General features: G+C 36.4%; 1 protein-coding gene across 7 annotated transcripts in view; it reads right to left on the reverse strand.

The window, feature by feature from the left end:
• UBR3 (ubiquitin protein ligase E3 component n-recognin 3) overlaps window positions 1-27,860 on the reverse strand; it is a 96,329-nt gene that overhangs the window by 15,711 nt on the left and 52,758 nt on the right. For 5 of the 7 annotated variants that reach the window (XM_087919967.1, XM_087919969.1, XM_087919966.1 and 2 more), the window contains 6 exons: window positions 23,175-23,324; window positions 22,521-22,654; window positions 18,869-18,979; window positions 16,073-16,285; window positions 15,049-15,185; window positions 12,126-12,211 (listed from right to left, as the gene is read on the reverse strand). In XM_087919967.1, the coding sequence (XP_087776093.1) occupies window positions 12,126-12,211; window positions 15,049-15,185; window positions 16,073-16,285; window positions 18,869-18,979; window positions 22,521-22,654; window positions 23,175-23,324 (831 nt within the window). The remainder of the gene's footprint in view (window positions 1-12,125; window positions 12,212-15,048; window positions 15,186-16,072; window positions 16,286-18,868; window positions 18,980-22,520; window positions 22,655-23,174; window positions 23,325-27,860) is intronic. The other 2 variants (XM_087919970.1, XM_087919968.1) reach the window with 1 other exon arrangement.

A 27,860-nucleotide genomic window follows, 5' to 3' on the forward strand; every position in this document is an offset into this window, starting at 1 on the left:
CTTTTAGTTCATGCTTTACTCTTTGTGCTTGAATTAATGTAGCAAGCTTAGGGGTAGGTTACTCAAGAGTTTATTCTAGTTCTTGATGTTGCTATTCATTTTATTTTTGACCTTCCTTACATTGCCTTCACCTCTTTTTATTGCTAATATTGCATTAGTTGGAAATTCAAGTAAGATACTAACACAAATTACCAGGGTTGATGAATTACACACACAATTATTTGAAAGTCTTGTTGTTGGCTCACATCCCTGCACACTTAACTCTATTATCAGTCCATTTGCTACTACCATGTTGTGAAACAGCCACATCCCAACAAAGAGCTTTTTCTCAATTGATCTGGGGTTTTTGTTTTTTTGGAATAAATTTAAATCAAGATCACATTTGGCACCTAATCACTGAAGGCTTAAAAAGCATTAAAAATGGTTCTTTTTCAAGGGCCCCCTGCACAGTTGCTTCAAAATCAGTCATTCGATACATTTTTATCTGATACTTCATATATTCCAAGTTAATATAAATGCCACAGACATTTCAGTTTACATGCTTATTTTACATTATAATGGATTGTAAAATATCAGGGCTTTTAAAAAGTCTATGTTTGTATACATCCATAAAAAGCCAAATTATTATTATCACTGCTTTTGCTATATACCAATGGATGGATGTACAAACAGATCAGCCAAAATACTCTCTGCTATTTATTCTGACATCTAAAATATAGCCCAGCTGTGCCTGTAGGCAAGTCTAGATTATCTGTTAATTTTTATGCAACCAAAGCCCCCATTTTATTCCCTGTTCAGAATAAAGATGTTCAAGAGGAACTAAATAAAACAGGATGCTTGAGGTTTAATTTTTGTTCGGATCTACAGATCCAAGCTGATATAAAAATTATACAAAATGAACTCAGGGAAATAACAATACTTCATATTATTTCCCTTCTATTTAAACTAGGTAATTTCTCATTCAAATATAGATCTAATCAGAATTACTCTGTAGATGGGAAACCCATGAGCTGTTTTCAAATTTCCCCCACACATTTCCATGCACAGATAGTCCTCACCGTACAACTATTTGTTTAGTTGAAAGTTACAACTGTACTGTAAAAAGTGAGTTATGACCATTTTTCACACTTATGACCATTGTAGCATTCCCATGGTCGCAGGATTTACATTTGGATGCTTGACAACTGATTTACGTTTATGACGGTTGCAGGATCTTGGGGTCATGTGATCACTTTTTGAGACCTTCTGACAAGCCAAGTCAATTAGGTTTTTTTTTTTACTTAACTGTATTACTAATTTAACAACTGAAGTGATTCACTTAACACATGTTGCAAAAAAAGAAAGGTCGTAAAATGGAAGAAAACTCACTTAATAAATTTCTCACTTAGCTACATAAATTCTGGGCTCCATTGTGGTTGTAAATTGAGGACTACCTGTATATTTTGATTCAATTTTAATATAATCCAGGCAAGGGGCCATGTGCATTTTACTAAACTGTTTCTTTCAGAGGAATGCAATGTATTTTTAGTTGGTATCAGTACAGAGGTGCTCTGATTGTTATTTTTTTGTCCCACCCAAAAAACTTATTTCTACTTTCTTTTTATTTTATTTATTACTTCAGTTTCTAGCCTTTTGTCCCTACCTCTTGTAGAGGCTCTTAAAAATGCTACGTGTAAATATAAATCACAGAAGGAATTAATTTATTTTCTACAAATAGACAATTATTCATAGACACTTGGGAGGCCAAAACAGGCTCATGCTGAAGTCAGCTGCTTCATGTAGAGCTTGAAGGCTGTAATTAACTTCTTGGTTTGCCAAATAATTGTATACACAGATGACATTGGAACTAAGTGCTGTCACCTGTTTTCTGAATCAGCAGCAGTGAATTAGGACAAAATGAGCTCCCATTCAAACTGGCAAGAGATGTTTAGTGAACATTCATTCCTTTGTTCTTTGGCTTGTATACATTTATATAAGCAATGACCCACACACACCCAGGCTAAAAAAAACCCACTCCTTTGGAAATGGTGAGGTTGTAGCTGTAGAACATAAAGCTGCATTTTTATTGGGGGTGGAACCCTTAGATCAAGAACACCATCCAGGTGAAAGGCAAAAGGGAAGGATTGCTGTTTTTGCTTATGCTCTTTCTTCTATTCTGTGGAAGAAAGAGCACCTTCCGCAGAGTTCTAAAGGGTTCTTCAACTCTCTGGAAAACAGCCCGCTTCAGTTTTCCCGTCACAAAACCTGTCACCAGATGGGGCACCATTAGATATACCTCTCAGTATTGGTTCAGTTGTAGTACTTCCAAGCACAGTTTAGCATAACCATAGACCGGTGCATTTTTTCTCTGGCTATTTGATATTACAATTTTATACACATAAATTCCCAGCAATTTTTGTCTGCTTTTTATCTAACAAGCTAGCATATCATGATTTGCAGGAATGGTAGAAAAAATTCTGCCATATGGCTGAAAACTTCTTAGGAGACCAAGTGAAAAACTTGTTTGTTCACTCGACACCATCCATAGCTAGTACCAATGGACTTGCAGTATACTTTGTTTATATTTCTTTTTTTTTTGTGGATTGATATCTGTTTTCATTACAAAAGGGAACAATGATCAGGGTCACTTCTACTTCTTTATAATTATGAGAACTGTGGTGGTGCAGTGGTTAGAATACAATACTGCCAGCTACTTCTGCTACAGCCGGCTGCCTGCAATTTGACAGTTCGAATCTGACCAGGCTCAAGGTTGACTCAGCCTTCCATCCTTCCAAGGTGGGTAAAATGAAGACCCAGATTGTTGGGGGCAATATACTGACGCTGTAAAATCACATGGAGAGGGCAGTAAAACACTGTGTAGCACTGTGAAGTCTACAGTAAGTGCTACTGCTATTATTCTAAGCAAACATTACATTGTTCCACACCAAGAAAAAAACATATTGACCTGTTTCAAGGTAAAATGTGCTACTCTCGATACCATGTTCTGTAACTACCAAAGAAAACCAGATTGTTGTACATAAAGAAAACACACAAATAAATTTAATTCATTCATTTCCTGGTACAAATTGCATTTACCTTTTCTTAAAACTATCTGCAAGTATTAAGGTTGAAATCTTAATTACTTCTTGGTGGAACAACTCGTAAAACCCAAAGGCATTTATTTTTAAGTACAAATGCATAGAATTCCATCAGTTATCTTATGGTGGCACTTCATATTTTGGACTTCCTGCACTTACATACTGATTCAGAATAAACCTATATTTAGTTATATATGACCTCTAAGCAGCATAATACATCAAGAAATGTTGCAAGTGAGACCAGGTCTCACTTCTGCTTATGAGACATAGAAGAACTAGCAAGAACTACTCAGGTTAGAATATTAGTACCAAATTAGCTTCACCTAGAACCCATATGTATAATTGTTATTATAAAGAAAATAACTTATATAATAACTTTAAATAACATTTTAAAAACACTGATTCATGCATTATGTAATTTCATTTTTTCTTTCACCAGAGGAAAAAAGGCAAACATTGTCCCCTAATGGGAACATGGTACTAAAGAAAAAGGGCAAGAAATGTGCCTTCTTTCTTTAAAAGTACTGAATTTGCAATTCTAAAAAAGCTTCTATACTTTTTACTAAATCATTACCATTAGCACTTCTAGTCAGCTAGATGGAATTTAACAGCATCCACATCGCTAAATTCTGCTATTTTTAGATGAATATACCACAGGATATGTGGTCTTTGGTGGACTCAACAAGACCTAACAATAGATGTTAGAAATTTAGATACTCTGACTGCCATACTTTTTTTTTTCAAGCAGGCCTAAATAATAGTTTTTTTAAAATGTTAGGTTTTTTTGTATTTTTACTGTAGAGATTTTACTGTACTTTTAAATTATAATGAAGCCAATAGTTTGCCAAAGTTTTAAAAAAACAGCAATACAACCACACAATAGATACAACTATATTAATATGTAACCGCTGAGTCCCCATCCCATTCCCTCCCCCCACTCCGGGCTTGCCAGTTAGAAAGCCGGAAGCCCAGGTTCAGGACCTGAGTGCCATGTGACGGGGTGAGCTCCCATCCATGCTCCAGCTCCTGCCAACCTAGCAGATTGAAAACATGCAAATGTGAGTAGGGATGGGATTCAAATTTTTTAACAACCAGTTCTGTGGGCATGGCTTGGTGGTCATGTGACTAAATGGACATGGCTTGGTGGTCATGTTATTGGCTGGGTGTGGCCAACTCAATATCACATTGAGGCATGCATCTCCTCGCCTGGCCTCTCATGACTGTGGGGATGCTGCAACAGCCATAAGTGTGAAAAAGGGTCATAAGTTACTTTTTCCAGTGCCATTGTAGCTTTGAATGGTCACTCCACACAAGCAAAGGACCAGCAAAGGAGGGGGGAAAAAAACTCCAGAGAAGTTCCTGAGACAGGAAGTCTAGTCCTGCTAAGAATGTAATAAGGGTTAACAGAGAGGCAGTTTCTGTAAGCAACACCAGAATGTTTCCTTCCTGCCTTCCTTACAGGATTAGGCCAGTAATTTCTTCTAACAACTGGTTCTCCGAACTGCTTAGAATGTTAACAACCGGTTCTAGCGAATAGCTACAAACTAGTAGAATCCCACCCCTGAATGTGAGTAGATAAATAGGTAAAGCAGTCTGTGATGTTATAATGGCCACATGACTGTGAAATATTTTTGGACGGTGCTGGCTCAATGGCCTTGAAATGGAGATACCACCTCCTATAGTCAGCAATGACTAGAAATCCGCAGGAAGTCCTTTACTTATACTAGCATATTAAGAGTCCCTTCATTCGGCACTATTGTAACTTAAAATGGTCACTGAACAAATTGTTTTTAGGAGAATCCTGAAAGCTGTTATGATGTACCTTGAAAAAGTCCATAGCATTTCTACAAAATGGAACAAAACAGCAACAAATGTGATAAATATAACAACCAATAAATCCAATTAAAAAGTCCAAGTAACACTTGAGTAAAAACCATCTAGCATTTTTGGTCAGTATTAATTCTAAATGTCACATATAACAGAATCCTTGTAAATAATCCGCTTCTTACTCTTAATTCTCTTCTTTCCACCCCTTTTCTATTAAGATTAGATAATGGGCATCCATGCAGATTGTATGCAACACAAGACAATGCTGCTTAATTAATGTCAAGTTTTATCTAGGACAGAAGTAACAACATTTTGATGTCTTTGAATTTCAGTCACCAGCAACAGCACAATAGTAGCATTAGGTTGTTACTTAGGAGGATGAGCTGATATGATTTTTGGCTCATGCATATGGTGGTATTTACAGGGTGGTCTTAATTATGTTACTTAGTTATATGTAAACTAATTTAATAACACTCTCTTACTTGACGGATTGTAGCTTTGGGCCACAGACTTTACAATGATTTTCAAGCGAGTTGAGATTAGCATAAGACAAGCACAGCTTTGTGAAAAATCCATTTACCTATTATCAGCTTTGACCTAATAATATAAGCTCCAAGTGATTGCAAAAAGTGATTAAAAATGGAATTATGGAGGCTTAAAAGTTGAAAAAAGTTGTTTGACTCCAACCTAAATAAGACATCCTAGGTAACCAAAAATAGATTTTCCATAATGTTTGAACTTTAAAAGTGGATGCAGCACCATTTAGCAAAATTAGAAAAGACAGCAAATTAGAAACTTTCAATGAACATTTACAATCATTTATTTAATTTAAAAAAAAAACCCTCAATTTTAATGTAAATGTTCAAAATCTGGCTTCAGTAGACTATTTTTATCCTTTCATTGTAATAATTTATTATTTTATTCTTTAATCTTCTTCCTTCATACTTGTAAATGAAACAAAAACCAGTTCTTTGAACCTCAGGCAGCTAGACAGACAAAATTAAAAAAAACAACTCAGATTTTGCAATCATTGCTACGAAGTTTAATTATTTGTTATTATCCAATATTACATGAATCCCAAAAGAGGTAAAACCCTAAAATATATAAATATAATACAGTGTAAAACTCATACTAACTGAAAAAAATGAAGTCTTCTTCAAGTCAAGCTTGACTTCTAGTTATTTCATGGACAGCATTAGACTCAAAAGTAACGTTACCTGAATTTGCCTACAGAAAGTCTTCCACACTCAATATTGGTTCTCACAAAAAGATCCTGTGCTATAATTCAATCAACACTGGAATCAGGGCTTCAATTACAGCTTATAAATCATGAATATATTTACCACCATAACTGTGACCCCAAACATATTAAAGATTATTACATAAGAAAGTACAACTTGTGCTAGAAACAATACAATGGCTTACACAGTTGCTGTAGAACCAGTGTATTTAATCTGCACTAAAGGACACCTAAAAGTGTGGCTGCAACGATTTCCATCAAGCTAAAATGTCTTCAAAACTAGCTTATATGACTACATCAATGATTAAAAGTGTGGCTGTTCAAAGAAAAGATGCGGAAGCTGGTAAAGGATACCCCTTAGCCACAGCCACCATTTAAGCATTCAAAAAGAAAGATAAATCCAGAAAAATCTCCAGATCTTCTGCTCCTTCAGACCCAACATGTTTTGTTTTTCTTATTTCTCTGAAAATATGCTGTGTTCCAAATCTCAACTATGCCTCAAGGGTTAAGCTTTATATAGAACCATTCTGACTGACATTTAACTCACTGTCCTTTTCATACTGTCTCAACATCAGTAGTTGTATTAATCATTCCCAATTTTACTTCCCAACACACAGCTGTCTTCTTACATCTGCTAAAACAACACTTGACCTATTTGCTCCTACATTTTCAAAGACACCTGCTGCTATAAGACTTCACTGAAACATCATATTTCGTATCTAATCAACACATTTTGCAGTTGTACGATTAGCGCAGAACACTGTGTTCAGACAGACAAGACAGATACTTCATTAACCAAAATTCAAGGGAAGACTGAGGGATGTGGGGGAACAAAAAGGTACAAGGTTTTTAATTGCACTAGGGAGAACAACGACATCTAAATATCAATAAATTGCATGTAGTGCTTCTTATTAATCTAAACATAAAAGCACTATAAACCTTTTTAACTCTTAGAAGATAGGGTGAATTTGCCAAATCAGAATTAGGGTTTCTATTCATTCAGCTACTTATGTCAAGTATACTGAGAGGTAAACAGCTACTATAGAAACTTTTTAGCAAAGTGCTAGGTTTTCTTTTTAATCCCATCCTGCATTATCATTGAAAACCTCTGGGTAGGCTGTGCCTTGAGTAAATAGGAAGTGAGAAAACAAAGCAAGAAAATTAGCCTATTTTGGATGCAACAGTAATAGAGTGATTATGTGGCACACTTTAGAAAGAACAGCTCTGTGAATGAAGAGCTACCATATTTTCATGTATGAAGGTCTTCTGTAGTTCTCAAGCAAAGATCTACATTTGATTTTGAGGAGCATGCTGAGAGCTATATTCCCCAAAGGAAAGATGGAGACAGGACAAAACTAAATTTGTTGTTGATATATATAATATATATCTATATATATAATCTATCTATCTATCTATCTATCTATCTATCTATCTATCTATCTATCTATCTATCTATCTATCTATCTCTGTCTCTGTCTCTGTCTCTGTCTCTGTCTCTGTCTCTGACTATCATCTATCTATATGAGATAGTGGAATAGCCAAGTTTTCTGATGATGCTAAATTGTTTAGAGAGAGTGTGTATGTATGTATGTATGTATATATATACATATACATATATATACATATATATATATATACATACATACGCACACACACACACATACATACATACATACATACATACATACATACATACATACATACATCTATATATATATACTGTCAATTATTTTGGAAGCCTGCACTCACAAACAAAAAAATCTCCACAACACTAGCCAGGCAAACACCTGGGCACAAACAGATCCTCCCTGATACCTCCAGCTCAAACACACCCCAACCAGGCCCCCAGATGAAACCTAGCTTCCTAACAAATGATAGCCATCCATTTACCCGGAGCCAAGCTGCACTAAAGGCCTCCAAATAAAGAAACACAATGTTACCAGCCAATCAAGACACAAAAAGCCACAAAACAGACAGGAGATATTAGAAACACCAATCAAGCAGAACACAGCAAACTCCAAGACCAATAAACACAGACCTAGACTCCCAACCAATCAGAATGAAGAAAAAACCATTCTGGCACAGCAATAGGCTAGCCCCAAATTTAAATCTGAACCACTGTAAAAGTCTTACTCACAGATAAACACAATACAGAAGCCTGATGATGGCAGATGAGATTCTGCCGAAACGTTGCTACAACTTTAAAAACACAACTACAATGACATGGGAAAATACCCGAGCAAAGCTGAATACTATACATACATACATACATACATACATACATACATACATACATACATACATATTTGACCCAATGGCCATACTTGGTCTTTTGAGTGGTATGTTGGGGATAGCAATACAATGAAGGATAGGCTATAAAAAGTAAAAAGCAAAATAGATTCTATATTAACATATGTAGCTGTTATGTAAAGTTTTAGCATTCTCTTTATTGCTGATAAACCAAAAGTATTATGTTGCTATTTAGGTAAACCAACAAGCTGTATCTGCCTATGTGTCTTCCTTCCTTTAATAGAGCTGCAAAAAGATTAGACAAAAATATTTAGTACTATTACATCTGAAATATTAGAACTGTTTAAGATACCTCAGGTTCATTAATCATAATAATAGGCTTATTTCAACAAAGCAGTTGAAATGTGATTTCCTGATATGGCCTTTTTCAGATATTTTGTACTATAATGACCAGTGGCAATACCCACCATGACCAATGGCCAAATAATGACATGATTCTATTCTGAAATAGAATGCATCAAGTTAAAATGTCAGTTAATGAGCACATGTGGCTTTTTAGTTAAACTCTATGTTTTTTCATGTCTTTGTGAACCCAAAACAACTAACAGATTTTGCATTTCAGGAAACTGGGTCCAGTACTTAAGGTCTATATAAGTCTCTAATTGCTGATTGCCAAATACACAAAATGGGATAAATCTGAAGTTGGTTTATATAGTTAAGCACAAATTTTGATTATAGAATCTTCCTTCTGCAATTTAACAAGGAAGTCAGAACGACAGTGAAAATAGTTCTTTCAATCAAAAGAACTGGCAAAATATATTATCCGTGATACAATCTTGGATCAAAACTCTGACCTTGTACAGATAAAAGATAAATAATCTCTCCTAGTTGTGTCTCAAAGTTAATACAATTACTTGTTTAAAGATTAAGAAAATGTTTCTGCATTTGTAGCTTTCCTCATGATCCTCACAGTCACATTACCTCATATATTTATGAAGAAACTGCAGAATTTCAAACCAGGAAAGAATTTGGTAATGAGAATAAAACCAAAAGATCCTTTATAGATGTTTCTGGGTTAAAGACTTAACTTTAAAGAATTAAAGATTCTGCTTTAATTCTGAAGAAAAACAGAACAATCCCCACAAATACAATACTCACTGACGAAGTATTCTATCAGTCAGTTGGCCAATTTTGACTCCGTACTGCTGCACTTAGGAACTCTGAATATGTGGGAAGACACATAGCTTACTTCCTGAGCTAGCTGAAGTCAATAATGGCTCTTTAGTCACAGAATCAAAGAGTTGTAAAGAACCACTCCAATTTTCTGCTCAGTGCAAAATCTGCTAAAATACTGGGGTCAGCTTAAGATTTCATGACAATGATTGACCTGACCCAGGTGATACTTCATCATATTAAATTGGTACTTTGTTCTGGTATAGTTTGTGATTAGAATGTGGGATATGACGTCTACATGGCGTCTCTGAAATGGGCAGATGATGCTGTGATCACAGAATGTCAGCTAGTATAAACACTACGGGAACTGAGGACTAGTTTAAAATAATTGAATCATTCAAGAATCTTAGTAGTCTGTACACCTACTTATGCTATGACAAGGTTAAGATGAATGTTGACTTTAAGAATCATCTTGTTAGCCATGCCATCCTAAGGTTATGGAATAAATATAAAACAAGATTCCCTCTTTGGGTACCTCTTTGGGTATCATCTCAGGAAGCTTTTTTACATAAAAGAAATGATGGCGAGCTCAGACTGATGGACTTATGGTTAGAGAATAATTTTTAATCAAGGTGGAACTACTCTTTAATCTAAAAAAAGAGTTGGAGTTAATTAGAAGGATGTGTCTATCTTTGGTTTACATATATACAATTGAAAGAAAGATTTAAAGTAGTCAAAATGTTATGGGTTTGACCTTGCAAAAAATGAATTTGAAATTGTATTATATGATAATGATGAACAGGTTATTATCAAGGTTTATAATCTGTTATTGAACAAATATGTAAAGCAATGCATCATTCAATGGGCAAAGAATTTTGGGTATAATGCTGGAACAATGGGATGACGGGCGAGAGAAGGGTTTAAAATCTACATTGGACTAGAATTAAAAGAATTTTTGTACAAAATGTACTGTTGGTATTTAACACCTAATAAATTGTTAAAGATTTATAAATATACTTCAAATGTATGTTTGAAATGTAAACATATGGAAGGAATTTTCTATTAACTTTGGTGGACTTGTGACAAAGCAAAGAAATACTAGGGTAAGATTCATATTTTAATACCAAAAAATTCTTAAAACTAATATATAAATTAAACCTAAGACTTTTCTTCTACAGTAAATGGACAAAGAACCAGAAAAAAATTGGAACTTTTTTTGTTTTACATGTTGACCACAGTGGGAATGTTTTATGTTCAAAACTGAAAAGATACATTAATTCCCACAATGGAAGAATGATAGAACAGGCAGTGATGGCCAAATTAATGGCTTTAATCAACAAGAATAGAGCTAACTATCTGGAAATCACTTCTGGATTTTGCGCTTGATAGAAAAAAATGAAACTTTTTTGTGATTTACTGATTAGACAAGTTTTTTTGCTAGAGAAATGTCTAGTATATGTGAAATAAGAAGGCTGTAATGTAATATGTTCCTTCTAATGAACTGAAAAGTTAATGCTTTTTCCTCTTCATCCTTCACTTCTCTCTTTCCACTTTCCCAAAATTTTCATTTTCATTTTATACTCTTAATATGTTATATTGTCAACATCGAACCACACCTGGCAGAAACCATTTCTCTTCCACATAAGTGGAAGAGGGGAAGGAGATTGGAATGCCTTACTAGACACAACAGAGAGCTTTCTCATGGGAACCAAGGTCATCTCTACTGGGAACGGACAAGGTTCGGAAAGGAGTGCCTGGAGAGCCTGCCTGTTGACCTAATTGGCCAATCTGACCTGTGACACTTGGGGATGGGTTTATTTTTTATTTTAATTATACTGAAACAGCGGGAACTATTTAGAGTTGATTTTCCTTTAACTTGTGCTGACATGATGTACTCAATAAAGAAGTCCTTTGAAATGGATTCAATTCTCGGGGTTCTGATTTGCTTGGGTTTATTAGTCAGAACCTTGACATATATTAGATAAACAATACTATGGCAAGATTTTTCTCCCCTTTTCCAGCAAACTTCAGCACAGTGTTTGTGTATGTAATTCTGTTAGGGGACACAAAAATGTAGCAAGACATCAAATTGTGGATTTTTCTCTTTCAAAAAAAGTGAAGTTCAGTCAGGAAAAAGGGAGATTGTTTTAAAAAGTAGGTAATTAAAGGAATTTTTTTATCCATGAATTGATGAGTCAGCCAGCTACCGTTCTGTCCTTTCCTTATCCAACAGAGAGCAATTTCAAAGTCAGGTTGGAGACCAAATAATGCCTGGCACACAAAATCACCTCGTCTTCTTGATCAGTAATTCAAGGAATGTTTCTGTTAAGGATTATTTCGGGGTGGAAGTTTGATGTGCAATTTATATTCAGCAATGTTCTTGACTTGTACAGAGACCACTTTCTTGAGGACAAATAAACTGTACTCAAGTCTAAACAACTATTGGATAAAAAATGCAATCAAACTCTATAAAGGTTACTCGAACTATTTTAACTTGACTCTAGTAAGAATTACTTAGATAAAACTAGCTAAATTGTATAGAATCTCAATATACATACGTAAACAGGATCTCTTTCCAGCTGTGCTTGCACCCCCTAGGCACAGGTTGCCTCCCCGGTGAACCAATTCAAGTTCCAAGTTTGTCCTGAATAAACAGAAAGGGAATAGCCTTATTTTAATTATTTACGAGCTCTAAAAAAACCTGGCCAATCAATCTGTAAAACTATCCCCCCCCCAATGAAAGGGAACAAGAACATGATGGAGTATGCATGGCAAACTAAATTGTGGTATTAATGTGAGGTAGACAATTTTGCCCTGAAGCTGCATGAATTCTTCCAGTCCCTGTTTTGTGCAGCCACAAAGGTCACCATCTCACCATCTAATTGTATCATTAAATTACTGCCCAGCTTCCTACAGCTCTTGACTGGGGGTGGGGCAGAGTTATAAAAGGCAATCTGCAACTACAAAACTACTGCTTGACCCTGCAACGGGGTAAAGGGAGCCCTGGTGGCACAGTGGTCAGAATGTAGTATTTCAGGCAGACTCTGCCCACAGCCTCGAATTCGATCCTGATGAGGCTCAAACTGGACTCAGCCTTCCATTCTTCCAAGGTCGGTAAAATGAGGACCCAGATTGGGGAAATATGTAAACAATGCTTCAACATTGTAAACCATTCAAAGAGTATGTAAACCATTCAAAGAGTGCTGTAAAGTGCTATGGGGTGGTATATAAGTCTAAATGCTATTGCTAAATGCTATTAACAGGGTAAAAGCAATTTGTACCCTACAAACGTGGACTCTTAACTCCTCCAGTTGCTATACAAATGAGTGGCAGATGGTAACTGAAATCAGGAAATTTTTTCTGGGTACCAGATTGCCCATCCCTGAGCTAATCCAAATAATGTAAAGCACTTGGAAGGATTTCGTTGAATACAAACTATTTTGCAAAAAATTCCAATGGCATATGTCACAAAAGAACTCTTTTTGTACAAAATGTTTGTTAAAACATATTCACATTACTAAAATAGTAGCATTTCAAATAATAATATTCCTAAGTTTGCAGCTTATGTCACCACTTTTTTTGAAGGAATGCTTTAATCCTCCTTACATTGAGAAAAAGCAATTTAACAGTGAAAATGTTTAGGCTCTGAGCTCCATCTGGTTGCTGCTGATAAGGCCAGCCACATGACTAGGGAATTTTCCACTCTTCAGGCAATTTGCAGCACTCACTAAATTTCTAAAAACTTAACAGTAAAGCTGTGGCACAGATTTCATATTAGTGAACAGGAAAAAAAAATGCAAATCACATCTTAGATCATTAGATGAATTTTAAAATATTTATTTCCCGAAATCTCTTCAGGGTTCTTTAAAGGAATGGTAACTCACTGTTCTATAAAAAAGAAAGACATTATTGATCCCTGAGAAATAACAAAAGGTGGCCCCGGTCCTTGAAAAAGATTGCATAGAAAGAGAGGAGTGAGGAGGGAAAGGAAAACAAAGCTTTTCCAAAGGGGAAAAATAAAATAAACAGGGCTATGTTCTCTCAACTGAGCTAGTAAGAGTGGCCCTGCTTCCTGTCACTACCTCCGTTGTGGTGAAATGGCTGTTAGATGTTAACTAGGAGAGAACCAAAGGTTCCTCACAGAGCCTGGGATGGTCCAGTTTGCTCTCTGTCCTCTTCAGTCATTTTACCTTCCAAATTTAAAAAAAAAAAATGTTTTTCTTTAACCAAGGTAACATAGTTGTATGATAATTTGGGGGGGAAAAATTCAATACAATACAACTATCCATGACATCTATTTCATAATTTTGAATGTGTGGAACCAGCCACCACTTTTAATGGGATAAACAAGTAAACAAATCATTGGACTTTTAAAATTTCTAGAAGCATTCTTATAAACTGATATATTTTTCAGATAATGAAAACTATCCTGTACTGAAAGTACTATAACCTCATTCTTGGTGTTCCAGCAGTGTTAACATGTGTGTTGTAGAATTCATTTTTTCTTGTTGCAAATGGTTGGAGTATATGACCTTTAAAAGATATAAAGTCCAATAACACTAAAAAAAAAACTTTCTGAAACCTTTTAAGAAAAATCCTATGGTACAAATAAGTAACAACAAAAAGAACCCTATAAACTTAGTTCTTATTACCGTACTTTTACAAAGGTCAAAGTATACAACCATTCATCAGCTTAGAAAAATCACTGTTCCTCATAGCTCTCTTCTTGAAGGCTCAAGAAAAGGTTACTATCTTCCTGAAATACTCACATGCATTAATAACTCTGACGTATCATGCACAGACTATGTGCAAGTATGCCGTGAGACAATTCTACTGACTTTCAAAGTACCTAGCAGTGTCCCCCCCAAAAAAAAATCACTATGGCAAGAAAAGCTACAAAAAATAACCAAGAATCCATTCTGAACACATGGGACAGGCTATATTATAAGAATTACCAGAAAATATAATTTGTAATGCTTTGGAAATACTAGAAATCGGAATTTGTAATTGCAATAATTGAACATTATCAAGCTACAATTGTGATGAAATATTGTTTTCCTTGCAACTGGATCTACCCAATGAAGATTTTCCAGAGTCAAAGGGATTCTTTAATAGAATCCTCTGAGACATATTTATTTTATTTAAAAACTTATATAACCGTTTGTCTTATTTACCAGAGTACTGGATGACTCACAAAAAGCAATAAAATCATAAAACCTATACAAAATATTTGAACAATACTTTGAGGATAAAATCAATTGCTATTGATAAATTAGAGAAAGTGTCCATGACATAGTCTGATAAAAATCTTCTGAATCGTTTTCAGTTTTTATTACCAAAGTTATATGGAAACTTCTTGGTAAGTTCATCAATTCCCATTTATTCATTGTTGTACCCACATTTCCTCATTTCATAAACTTGTAGGTTGAGGGTTGTCCATTAAGGCAACTGAAGCAATCTTTACAATAATATTTTACCCACCTGGCTACCGAGTACATGAAAAGAAAATCATTGTCTGGTGATCCAGGAGTCTTGCTGTAGTCAGTGTATTTTTTCTGGGTAGTATTTTTGATATCTTTCATCACTGACTCCATTTCTTTACTTAAATTGGTTTCTGACTGTTAAAGAAAAGGCGGCTTGAATTTAATTAGCAAAACTAACATCAATAACAGAAAAAAACACAGAGAATGAGTTCTGCAAATATAAGGCAATGAAATATTAAACAGAACTATACAATATTACATTATAACTTAACAGAGGGATGTTCAACAAACTCTTAGCTATTCAATCACTGGAGGTCATTGACAGAGATGTTTTAAAACAAACACTTCCAACATGCTAGCCTTTCATTAAGATTAGATATATTAATATTTTTATTATATTCTTGTTTTTGAAATCACTTTAATAAAAAAAATAGTCTATATTCTTTTAAAAGCTAAGCAGTACAAAGAAAGAAAAAAATTGAAAGTCAGACCCTACTAATCAGAATTGTAATAGCTGCTCAAAAGTATGTAATTGTAATTTATTTCCAGGTAGATTTGGATTAATTGGACCCTAAAGCTTATACATGAAAGTGTATTTTTAAATGTCTTATAAAGCTTCAAAATATAAAACTACATATAAAATGAATTAATCCACAATGTTTATCATAACAATAAACATTCTAAACTGGAAGGTTTTAAATAGCTTTTAGTCATAAATGCAATCTTTTTTACACTATTACAACAATTCTTGAAATATGATTTAGTCCTATTAAAAAGAAGCTGGAAAGCATGGGTTTAATAATCAATATTTACTTATATTAAAATGCAACAACAAAATGCTGAGATAATCATAACTTTATTTTAAAGGTGATATCATTGAATTGAATCTGTTTGAAACTAATTTTCCTGAAACATTTACATTTAATGGAGAAAAGTAGACAATGTTTGGCTTTTACTAAATAGGTGATGAATAAAGAGAAAGAAGATGGAAAGACAAATTAACAAGGATCTTTCTGCCTTACACTGATGCTTACTGGGAAAGTTCCCAGCTGCTCTTGAAGTTCTTCAACCTCCTTGATGAGCTCCTGCATATTCTTGGTACTATGACACTGAGAAAGGTTTCGCTCTACATTGTTGCCGGGATAACATGGAAGGACACTGTTGGCGAACTGCCTACACAGAGGACACGTAAATTCTCCCTTGTCCACAGCAAAACCCTGGAGAACCTGATCGTTCTAAAAGAAACAACAAAATAAGTGAATTTCGGGAATGGCAAGCATTTGTAACTATAACAATTCCAAAGGAAGTGGGGATTAAACATGAAAGAAACGAAGACTGCTGAAAGATGATAGGCTTACTTTGAAATTTTAAAAAACTGAAATACACACAGTCCTCTTAGTAATTTTTGAATTTCCTCATATCTGAATTTGGTAACAGTCCAGATACATACAAACTATATTATCTATATTATTTTTAAATATTTACAGTAGTTATTTATTCGCATCCCACTCTTAGCCCCGCTTGCTCATGTTCTAGCACTACTATCAGTGAAGTTATAGATGTCTTTGTCTTTGGACTGCAGTTTTCTTGGCAACGTTTTCAGAAGTGGTTTGCCCTTGCCTGCTTCTTCCCAGGGCTGAGTGTGTGTGACCAGACTAAGGTCACCCAACTGGCTGTGTGATTAAGGCAGAGCTAGAACTCACAGACGTTTGGTTTTTACCCTGGTGCTTTAACCACTACACTAAACTGACTCTCAAAGCTGTGTTTACTGTCTCCTAATCTGTATCTCTTTGTCTCTAAGGGCTTGTTGTGGTGTGTGTGTGTGTCAGAAATTACCCATTAATAAGCAGTGAGAGTTTACACTGGTCAATTGGCAGGCATAGCAAGGATTAAAAATGCTTTTGATTCTTCCCTAGGTGCTGCATTAACATTATTTTATATTTATTTTATATTTATTTTATTTGTATCCTAACTTTATTTTTTAATAAATGAACAATGAACATATCTAATATTCATTCCACCTATTTTCTGCACAACAACCCTGTGAAGTGGATTATACTGATGGAAAGTGACTGGCCAGTCACCCAGTTGGCTTTCATGCCTAAGGCAGGACCAGAACTCCCTCCTAGACCTAACTGGCCATGAGCCAAATACTAAGGAAACTGAAAAATAAGGATGAAAGCTTAATAATATGTCTGAGTAAGAGGCTACATTAAATGTGTTTTTAATTAAGATTTTATTTAAAAACCATCTGTACATTTTTAGTTGGAAAAATAACTATGTTTATTCTCACTTGGGCAATATTCAACATCGCTTTCAATTCCTCAGCTTTTAACATAGCTTCAGACTAGACCATATCCGTGAAAGGAACCATAGAGACTACAAAATCCATGCCTTGATCAGGGCAACAATGAAATTAAAGCATCCTTTAGAGATGGCTATCTAGTAATTGTCTATGTGATCCAAGGAAGGAGGATCAACCAACTGTACATGCAGTTAGTTTCTACAATGGATCTCCTCTTATTGTTAGGCGGTGTCCCCCCTGCCCCCCCCCACCCCGGTGCAATTGGATCTGCCCTCCTGTAACCTAAATTCATTATCCCTTATCTGAATCTGGAATGAAAAAAACATGTGATGACCTTCTTCTCTCTGATATACTTCTATATATTTGAAAAGTAGTATTATATTTCCTCCCTCATTTACCCACATAACCTTTCCTCAAATAGAAACATATAATATCCAGATCTTCCCATCTGTCCCCATCAGATTTAATTTATATCCCCCAATTATTCTCAAGTTTTTATCTGTACTGTTCCAATTTCCCAGAATCCTTAGAACAGAGCTCAGTATTGGACACAGTACTCAAGATGGGGAACCTAATAAAGGAATAATAAAGTGTGTCTAGGAAATTCTTCTTCTGTTGTTGCAACCTAAAACAGCGTTTTCATTCTTTTTGCAAGTATAACACATTGCTGCCTCATATTTACTTGGAATTAACCACTATACCAGTATCTCTTTTAAAAAGTAGCAAGCCAGATATGTATAAGGTATCTCTCCCAAAGTTGTGTGCCTTGGAAATTTTATAAACATTGCTTCATATCTTTAATTTATTAATTAAAATATTAAATAATGCAGGACTTAGGACTGAAACTTAACTATCAAGATATACTATGCTTACTGCATTCCCACTCTATAGTAAAAGTTATCCAATTAAAGTATAAGTAGGCTGACAAGACTTGTTTCAGCAGCAGACTTTGTGCATATTTTTTTAAAAAAACAATTCTTAATTTTAAAAAACATTAAGACAATTTAGCTTGTCTTCTGATTCTTTTACTTGTTCAGATCATCAGGACTAAATAACTTCCAATACATTAAGCTTAGTTTGCTATTTATTTCTATACAAAAATTATACAAGTTACAGTTGTAGCTAAATAAATTATCCTGTATTACATTCTTAATTTTAATGAATTACAATTTGCATGAATAAGAATATTTTCCATCCTATTGAACCTCATGTACAATTTGTGTTTCATATACATAGCTTTAGAAACAAATGTTTTAAAAATGCATTAGCCATATTAATTGGAGGATAAACTACAGTGGAGAGTGTTTTTACTGTCATATTACAAAACATTGCTACTGAAATCTATATTCTTTATGAATTGGATAAAGTATTGTAGAATGTTTATAAACGTGGATTTCCTTTCTTATATATTAAAAGTTCCTATAGTTCATTAAGGTCCCACTAATATCTACTGGAAACTCATAATAATTTAATAATTAAAAGATTACAAATGAAACATTTCATTTTATCTTACCCGCAGAGATTCCATATAGGATTTATGACAATCTATGTGTAACGTATGGCCACATGTTTGCACATATACACCTCCTTCCCAGCCAATTGATACTGATTGCAGACAAGAACTCTAAAAAGTAAAGCATAACATTTAAGATAATACATGTGGAGTCATTATTACTTTAAAATATAGGACACTACTTCATTAAGATACTTACAGTTTTATTAATGAGCAAGAGTGGCATAGGCACTGTTAAATCTAAAAACAACTGCTGAAGTTATTAAATAGTTGTAGTATTTTGAATGAAAAGAATATAAACAAATACAAAGAATAAAAAATAAAACATTTCAATATAAAATATGAAAAAGAAAAAGAGAAAAAAAGGAAAATAAAGAAGTAACTTCCCCCTTTAGCCTAATAAAGACAATTTTAAAAGCTTATCACCATTTCTAAATTCATAATTTTTCTTCAGACCCATAGCTCATCTCTTCAATAAAAAAAAAAAATCTAAAAATGTTGTCAGTCATTCTGTCAACAAAGGTTCAGCAAAGCAACCACATATGATTTTACCGTTAGCTGTTTGAACAAGCAAACCTTGTATTTCTTCCCTATGTTTTAAGAATCTTATTTTAACCTCTTCAAAATGAGTTCCAGAACTAGTTTTTATTTCTTTTTTTAAAGCCAGAAATCTTTCAGAACATTTAACAGATTTCTTTTATATATCCAAAAAGTAAAGTTTCTCCTTCTGTTTGTCTCTAACAGTCCTTCAAGAAATACCAAAAAAGCTTTTTTTTTCCAGTAAGAAAAAGTTATCCAAGTCAGTTTCCCGGTTCAATGATTGTGCATCTCTTTGAAGGAGTAAGTTATCTATTAGTTCCATTTGTGTGCCCATATCTTTCTCTATTTCCTTCACATTGCCTATCACATTTAAGTCCTCCTTCAAAATAATTTCAAAATTATCCGTTGCAATTTATTCTTGTTTTGCAACTACATGCTCTGTACATCTTATTAAGAAATCTGTTTATCTTATCAAGATGTTTGTTAGACAAATATCCAAAAACTTCTGTTATAGATTTCTGCTACATTCTTTTCTTTATCCTCTAGCTCCCTCTAGTATCCAACATACAAAGTTCCCCTTATCATAGAAAGATCATAAATAATTGTCATTTCCCATGGATTTTTTTCCTTATAATTCAAAGCTATAATTCCAAATTAGGTTTTTAATTTCCAAAATCCACATTCCAAGCACCCATTTGCTGCATTATATATCTTCCTCTAAGGAGAAGGGCCTTCAGCTGACATATACAGATAAATGTCTTTACTAGGCTAAAGGGGGAAGTTATTTCTTTATTTTCCTCTTTTCACCTTTTCTTTTTCATACTTTACCAGCTGAAAGGTCTTAATCTTTCCAGTACAATTTAAAAAAAGAAAGAAAAAAGTGATTAACAAACATGCCTTGGTTGAGCTTAATGTCCATAAAAGGCTACATTATGAGGGTGAGCTTGATGGAATCCAGCTTCCTAGCCATTCAAATCATAAACTGACCACAAAATAATCTGCTCATGAGTGTCGGCTTCTGGAGTCAGCAATCTCAACAATCTTGCCTTCCTCTATAGAGAGATTCAACAACCTAGATCCAGCATCCAGCCACAATTCTCATAAATGCCTTCACAGGAACCCCAGGACTGTTACAGTTATAAGAGTTACAGTTATAAGAGTTATTATTATAGAAATTAGCCTAGAAAACATTATATTATACACACTGACTAATAGCGGTTGCATTTGGAATACAACACACGGTAAAGCTTTCATTTAACATTTTTAAAACAAATTTGTAATTCGTTAAAATTATCTCTTGAAGCCTTTTATAATAATTTTAATTATATGTACTATTATATGTGCTGTTAAGGAAATTAGCAACAGGATTTATTTTTTCTGTTCACAGCATTTCGGCAGACAATTCAAAGGATTTCAGAGGTATACATTTTTCTGATAACCAAAATAGATTTATTTTTTCTCGCTATGATTATTTTAGTAGCTAATCTTCTAGAAAAAACAATCATTTGACTCTATAAATATTAATGTATAGATTAGTTTCAAGTTTTTGAAGAAATGCCACAAGAGATTCTATTACAGAAATAAATAATGTAGTCTGATTAAGTGCTGACATACTGACTCTTAACATAGTTTCTCCCTAGTATTTCTCCAAGGTAATCTGTCCTGACTCTAGCCTTTTACATCTCTCAATGGTGTATCCACTGCTGCTGTAGTTGTGTCCACCCATCCTGCTGGTGGTGATTGTTTGTTGATATGCCCCCTTTGTTTTTAGAAATAGCTCAACTTAGTGAACATATCCAATACACCTTCCTCCTATTTTTCCCACATCAAAAACCCAGTGAGGTGAGTTGGGCTGAGAGAAAGTGACTGGTCCATGGTCACACAGCTGGCTTTCATGGCTAAGGTGGGACTTGAACTCTTGGTCCGTTGCTTTAGACCAAATATTATAGAACTTTTCAAGGAGCTGGGTTTTTGCATGATATATCCAAAATATAATAGTTTGCAGTTTGTGTCTTAAATGAGAACTCTAGATTCAGAGGTGGGCTGAGCTTTTGTTGGCAAGGGGTTTGCTAGTCATGGTGCGCGTACGCATGCTTTGCTCACACGTGACGCTTTGGGGCTGAAACGCAGCTTCAAACAGGCAACTAATCGACTCAGGCAGCTCCGGTGAGTATAGCAGGGCGGCATGGAACTCACCTGGGTGGCCTGGGCAGGGGAAAAATTAGTTATTTAGAGAAAGCATAGCACAAGGGCAGGTGGGCGGGCCCAGCCAGAGATCATAGCTAGGGGTTCGCCCGAACCTTACCAACCACCCAGCACCCACCACTGTCTAGATTGCTTTGTTCTATGATCTATTTATTTATATTCCTGGCTATCAATGGTATTCTGAAGACCCTTCTCCAATGCCAAAGTTCAGAAGTGTTTATATTTTATATCCTGCTTCTTTAAATTCCAACTTCTGCATGCGTAGCTGCATCACAAGAAAGTCATTATCTACATAGTTCTAATTGTTTTGGATATAGAGCCCTGAACATCTTTTCCACAGCCTTTATGGCTGCCCAATCAAGTGCAAATCTTTGTCTATTTCTTGATAACTGATTCCTTTACTGTTGATAGCAGAGCCCCAAAAGCTGACATTATCCACCATTCTATGTCAACTTTAAGGCTGTTCTAACCAGTTCCAAGACTGTTGGTCGTATTGCTGTCATTAGTTGGGTCTTTATTTTTAGTTATACTCCTACTTTTTCAGTATATTCCTTGACTTTCATTAGTAGAGCTTCCTGCTCATTTGCAGTTTTTTTGCATTTTCAGCTATTAAAGAAGGGTTATTCAGCTATGAAAGGAGTGTTAGTGCAGGTTATTTATGTTTGTTCTTCTAACTTTGAAAGCACAATTACCTTTCTCCAAACTGACTTGTCTCAACAGACTCAGCATATGAGCAGAACATAATGAAGCACACTGGGTCCAGATCAGGAAAGGAGTGCAACAAGATTTCCTTCAACAAAATCATCTTTACAAAACTTTATATCATAAGCACTATTTCTAAATACAATTCATTACAAGAAAATTAAATAGAATAGTCTTCCACTATACAGCTACAAAATCTACGTACATCTTTAAAGAACTGTTGTAAAGTTGCAAGGCGAGTTTCATATACTGCTGCACAAGTATCATTAGGATATATTTGTTCCTTTTCAGTTGTTGGTAACTTCTTAGGCTCAGTAGTATTACGGCACTGCCCCAAAACTAGAGAAAGAGAAAGAGAGATGGTGGGAGAAGGAGAGGGAGAAAGAGAGATTTTAGAAAATGGAATTAAAGTGCATCCCATCCATGCAGGGTAAGGGACTTAAAAGAGTCACAGAACTGACTAAATAGCTGGCACTGAACTATCAAAATTTCTTGTATCAGTATTATATTGTCAAGAAAAGGTTATTATCAAGAAAATGTTACATTTTATTTTAACAAATAGTTTATATTAATGCCCTTCTCTTCATTCCCAATGGAAAATGGAATTTCCCAATGGAAAATTTAGTACAAGTTGTACTCTTCAAAATAGACACTGGCATATTTTATTTAACCTAATGTTTCTGTTCTCTAATAAGTGAAAAATGGGATCACTTCTCTCTGCATTAAAAAAGGTATATTCCTTGCCTCTCGTTATCCTATTAGTTCCTTTGCAGTACACAGCAGCAAATATTCTCAAACAAATGCATTCTACATCTCATTAATCTGTTGGTGCTACAATAGTCTGATTTTGAAGCCATACCTGAAGAAGCTTGTAAGAGAACAACTAATCCTGTTGGTCGCTCTTCAGTGGAAGGGCCACTTTGGCCACAAATAACACAATCATAGATAGCTTCAGAAACATGTTCTTCTGCTGTTGCAATCTCCATAGCAATATCAGCATCTGGCGATTCTAAGGAGTGGAGAAATGACACTATAAGTAAACAACAGTCTCATAAGGTAATAATAGGGAAAATTAATTGTAATTTGAACCATCACAGTGTGAAGTTTATTGCTTTTGCCCTGGAGGATGCCTTTTTATGGTCAGACTTTAGCAATGTAATACATAATCTCCATGCATTAAAAAATATTTGTTGTAACAGGCAGCACAAGCCTCTTCCGCTGTAAGAAAAGCCTGGGAGCCTTTCATGTATTCTGCAATGTTGCAAAATTTATTTATTGGATTTTGCAACATATTAAGTCTTATTAAGTGCTAGCATACAACATGAGTGGTCCACCAATCATAGCTGAGTTATGAGATCCCAGCATGTGGACTGCTAAAATGAAAACCGAATGGGAATGTCTGCGCTGAAAAATACGATTCAAACGTGGCGTGGGCTTCATTTTCCTCTTGCTTGCTTGTTTATTGGGTAACAGTCACACTGTCTGATACAGCCTGGGTAATATGACCTTGAAGAAGATCCTCCAAAGTTCAACTAATCACTTGTGACTCATTGTTAGTGGCTTTGGGGATCTGCTGCCCTTAGGCTTTTTTCACCCAGAGTGACTAACAAATGTTATGACTAACTACAGCAAGCCTACTTAAATAAAAGCCTGGCAATGTTTGCAAGAGCCCACTGGGTGATCTTCCCAAAGGACAAAATAACAAAGTCATTTGAACAGCAGAGATGAAGTATTGACACTGGTGGAATAAAACCTTCAAAGGTGGAGGGTTGATGCCAGCAGGTTAAAAGAGAAACTCTGTAAACTCCATCCAACAAGAGACATCGGTACATCAGAACTGATAAAGAATGAAATAAATTGAATTGACTACTGAAACCATGAACTCATGGTCTCCCTGCTTTCTAGCCTAGTGCATTACCCACTAGAGCCCAATGGTCACCAACCGGTGGGCCGTGGCCCAAATTTTGGTGGGCCGCAGCATGCTGAGGGGGGGAGGCGGGGCAATCCTGCAGTCTCCCGTGTCGTGGCTGCTGCCTCCTGCCTCAGTGCATTGAGGAAGCCGAGCAGCAGTGGGAAGAGCGCAGACCTCCTGAGCCGCAGGAAGCAGCTGCGCACAGCTGAAGAGGCTCGAGCCCCTCTTCCTCCTCACCAGAAGCAATCACACGCTCAGCGGGAAGGAAGAGGCTTGTCAGGGTCCAGAGGGGCGGCGAGCGCTTTGCGCGTGAGCGCTTCTGTCGAGGAGGAAGAGAAGCTTCTGGGGAGGCCGAGCGTCCAACTTGCAACATCTTCCCTTGAGGGCATCGCTGACATCTGCTCAACCTCCTTGATGCATGGAGGAAAGAGGCAGGAGGGGACACCAATTCAAAGGATCCTTTCCCCTCACCCCCTCGCAGGCCAGGTCTATGCATCGGCATCAGTTTCCTCGGCACTCTGCCCCCCCCCCGCACAGCCCCAGCCATCGCTGCCGGGGGAAAGCACAGGAAAAGCTAGCAGAAACATAGCTCTTGCTGGGGCGAAAGAGCTCAGATCAAGGAAGGCACAGGCAAGAGAAGACGGAAGTTGCCGCCTTTGAAAAGCACTGTTTTCTGTTGCCTGTGCCTTCCGATCTCTGCTCTTTTACCCCAGCGAGAGCTGTTTCTGATCTCTTTTCCTGGGGGGGCAGCAGAGACGTCAGGGCTGCTCTCCCCCCTCAGCAAGCCAGGCCTGGAGGAACGCGAAGAATTGCGGTTGAGTGCTGGAGAAAAGTGTGTTGGAAATGCCAATACACGTTTCCAGCATGCTTTCCTCTGTCCCGAAGTAGGATTGAATGTTGGGAAGGGAGAAGGGAAGGAGGGAAGGAAAAACCCGGCTGGCTTTCCTTTGACATGGGGAGGGGGAGATCAAATGTACAGACCAAAAGAGTGCCGAGGAAGACAGGCTCCTAATAACCAGCCTGTTTCTGCAGGCGAGAGCTCCAGCTTTTCTGGGCTCAACACCCCCCCCCCCCCCACTTCAGCCTCCACAGAGGGAGGGATCCTTCCCTGCTTGGAAGCAGAGGGAGAAGCCTGGAGCTTAGCCTCAGGGAGTCCTCTTCTTATGTGGAGGCTGAAGGGGAGGCATGTTGCCTGGTTATTAAGAGTCCGTCTTCGCCGGCACTTCCAGCCTGGATCCTCCTGCTCTCCCCCAACTCCAGGCAGCCACACCTGGCAAAGGAGGGAGAGGTTTCCTCTGACTTGGGGGAGATTTGAGATGGCTCTGCTTTTCTTCCATTTGAGGGGGAGCTGGTTCCTCCCCTTCCAGATCTTCCCAGCCTCCAGGCACCATGTGGCTTCTTAAATCCTCCCTCTTCCCCCCAAAATAAGAGAGGCCCCTCCTTTCCCTTCACTCTGCCCCACAGTTATGATTAAGCATTTACGATTTTGTTATAATTAAATAAGTATGTATGTATGTATGTATGTATGGTATTCAGCTTTGTTCGGGTATTTTCCCACGTCATTGTAGTTGTGCTTTTAAAGTTGTAGCAACGTTTCGACAGAATCTCAGACGAACACAATACAGAAGCCTGATGATGGCAAATGAGATTCTGCCGAAACGTTGCTACAACTTTAAAAGCACAACTACAATGACGTGGGAAAATACCCGAACAAAGCTGAATACCATACATGTAAGTACCCGTGAAAACTTAAGTATATGTGTGTGTGTGTGTGTGTGTGTGTGTGTGTGTGTATCATTGGTTATTCGGGTTTTCTCCCGCGTAAAATTGGAAATATCTAGGCGATGTTTCGATGAAGTCTCATTCATCATCTTCAGGCTTGTGTCTTCGGCTTTGTGCTTCTCAGAGTAATGTGAGCTTGCAGCTGCTTCTTCCTTTTAACTGCTAGTGGGGGTGTGACTTGATTGGGTGGGGGCTTGGCTGTTTCTCATTGGTTGGGGGATCAGAAAACAGCCAAGCCCCCACCCAATCAAGTCACACCCCCACTAGCAGTTAAAGGGAAGAAGCAGCTGCAAGCTCACATTACTCTGAGAAGCACAAAGCCGAAGACACAAGCCTGAAGATGATGAATGAGACTTCATCGAAACGTCGCCTAGATACTTCCAATTTTACGCGGGAGAAACCCCGAATAACCAAAGATTCACATACAAATACCTGCGAGAACCTCAGAAAACATATGTTTTCTGAGGTTTTCGTGGGTATTTGTATGTGGATCTTTGGCTATTTGGGTTTTCTCCCACGTAATATTGGAAGTATCTAGGCGACATATCAATGAAGTCTCATTCATCATCTTTAGGCTTGTGTCTTTGGCTTTGTGCTTCTCAGAGAAGCACAAAGCCGAAGACCAATAAACACAGACCAAGACTCCCAACCAATCAGGATGAAGAAAAAAACATTCTGGCACAGCAGTAGGCTAGCCCCAAATTTAAAACTGAAACAACTGTAAAAGTCTGACTCACAGACGAACACAATACAGAAGCCTGATGATGGCAGATGAGATTCTGCTGAAATGTTGCTACAACTTTAAAAGCACAACTATAATGACCATACACACACACACACACACACACACACACACACACACACACACACACATTTATTTATTTATTTATTTATTTTTCGTAGATTTTCACAGGTATGTAAGTCTAGGTGTGTTCGGGTCTTTTCCTGTGTAAGATTAAGAGTATCTTGGCAACGTTTCAGCGAGGTCCCACTCGCCAACCTCAGGCTGGTGCTTTCAGCTTCGTGCCAGTGCCAGTGCAAGCAGGGTGTGATCGGAGCTGCCGTCTCTCTATAAATACTGGTGGTGGGAGCTGGTGTGCTGGGCTGGTTGGCTGCGCTGCTGCCTCTTGATTGGTTGATGGAGTTGATGTTGGTATAATGGGTTGTGTGATGGCCTTGTGAGTTTTGTATGTATGTATGTATGTATGTATGTATGTGTATATATATATATATATATATATATATTAATATTAATACTAAACTTATATTTGATATAAAAATAAAATGTTTATATTAAATATATTATCTTTTTAAAAAAATTCGTATTAGTGGTCCTCGGGATTTAAAAGTATGAGTTTGGTGGTCCCTAAGGTTGAAAAGGTTGGCGACCCCTGCAGCCCAAATGGGTTCTCATTTTACACTATGCATTTAAAAAAATTAAGTCATAATACTCATGTATTTAAATTAACACTTTGAATGCCCAATATCTTTCAAATGTTCAGCTAAACTTAAGATCATGTGTACATTTACCTAATCAGCTGAAGAAACTCCAAAACAAATTTCACAGCATTAATCTTAACAGTAATCAATTGTTTTTAATGAAATGATCTATTTTGAGAAGTGCCCATTTTCAGTAATCCAGAGTTACTCTTATTTGGCAGCATAGCACCAGATATACAATATATCGCCACTGTCTACCTGGTATTCTAATAAATAAAAAATAAGTATATGGAATAGTTATTAATCATTGCAGTTTGGGGGATCAAGAGAATTTTCTGATTGTGTGTGTGTGTGTGTGTGTGTGTGTGTTTAAAAAAACCAAAAAAACCAAGCAGCCCTGGATTAATGGAA

The sequence above is a fragment of the Pseudonaja textilis genome, chromosome 1, assembly GCF_049901715.1.
Source record: "Pseudonaja textilis isolate UNSWEBS1 chromosome 1, rPseTex1.2, whole genome shotgun sequence".
In the NCBI taxonomy this organism is placed as follows: Eukaryota; Metazoa; Chordata; class Lepidosauria; order Squamata; family Elapidae; genus Pseudonaja; species Pseudonaja textilis.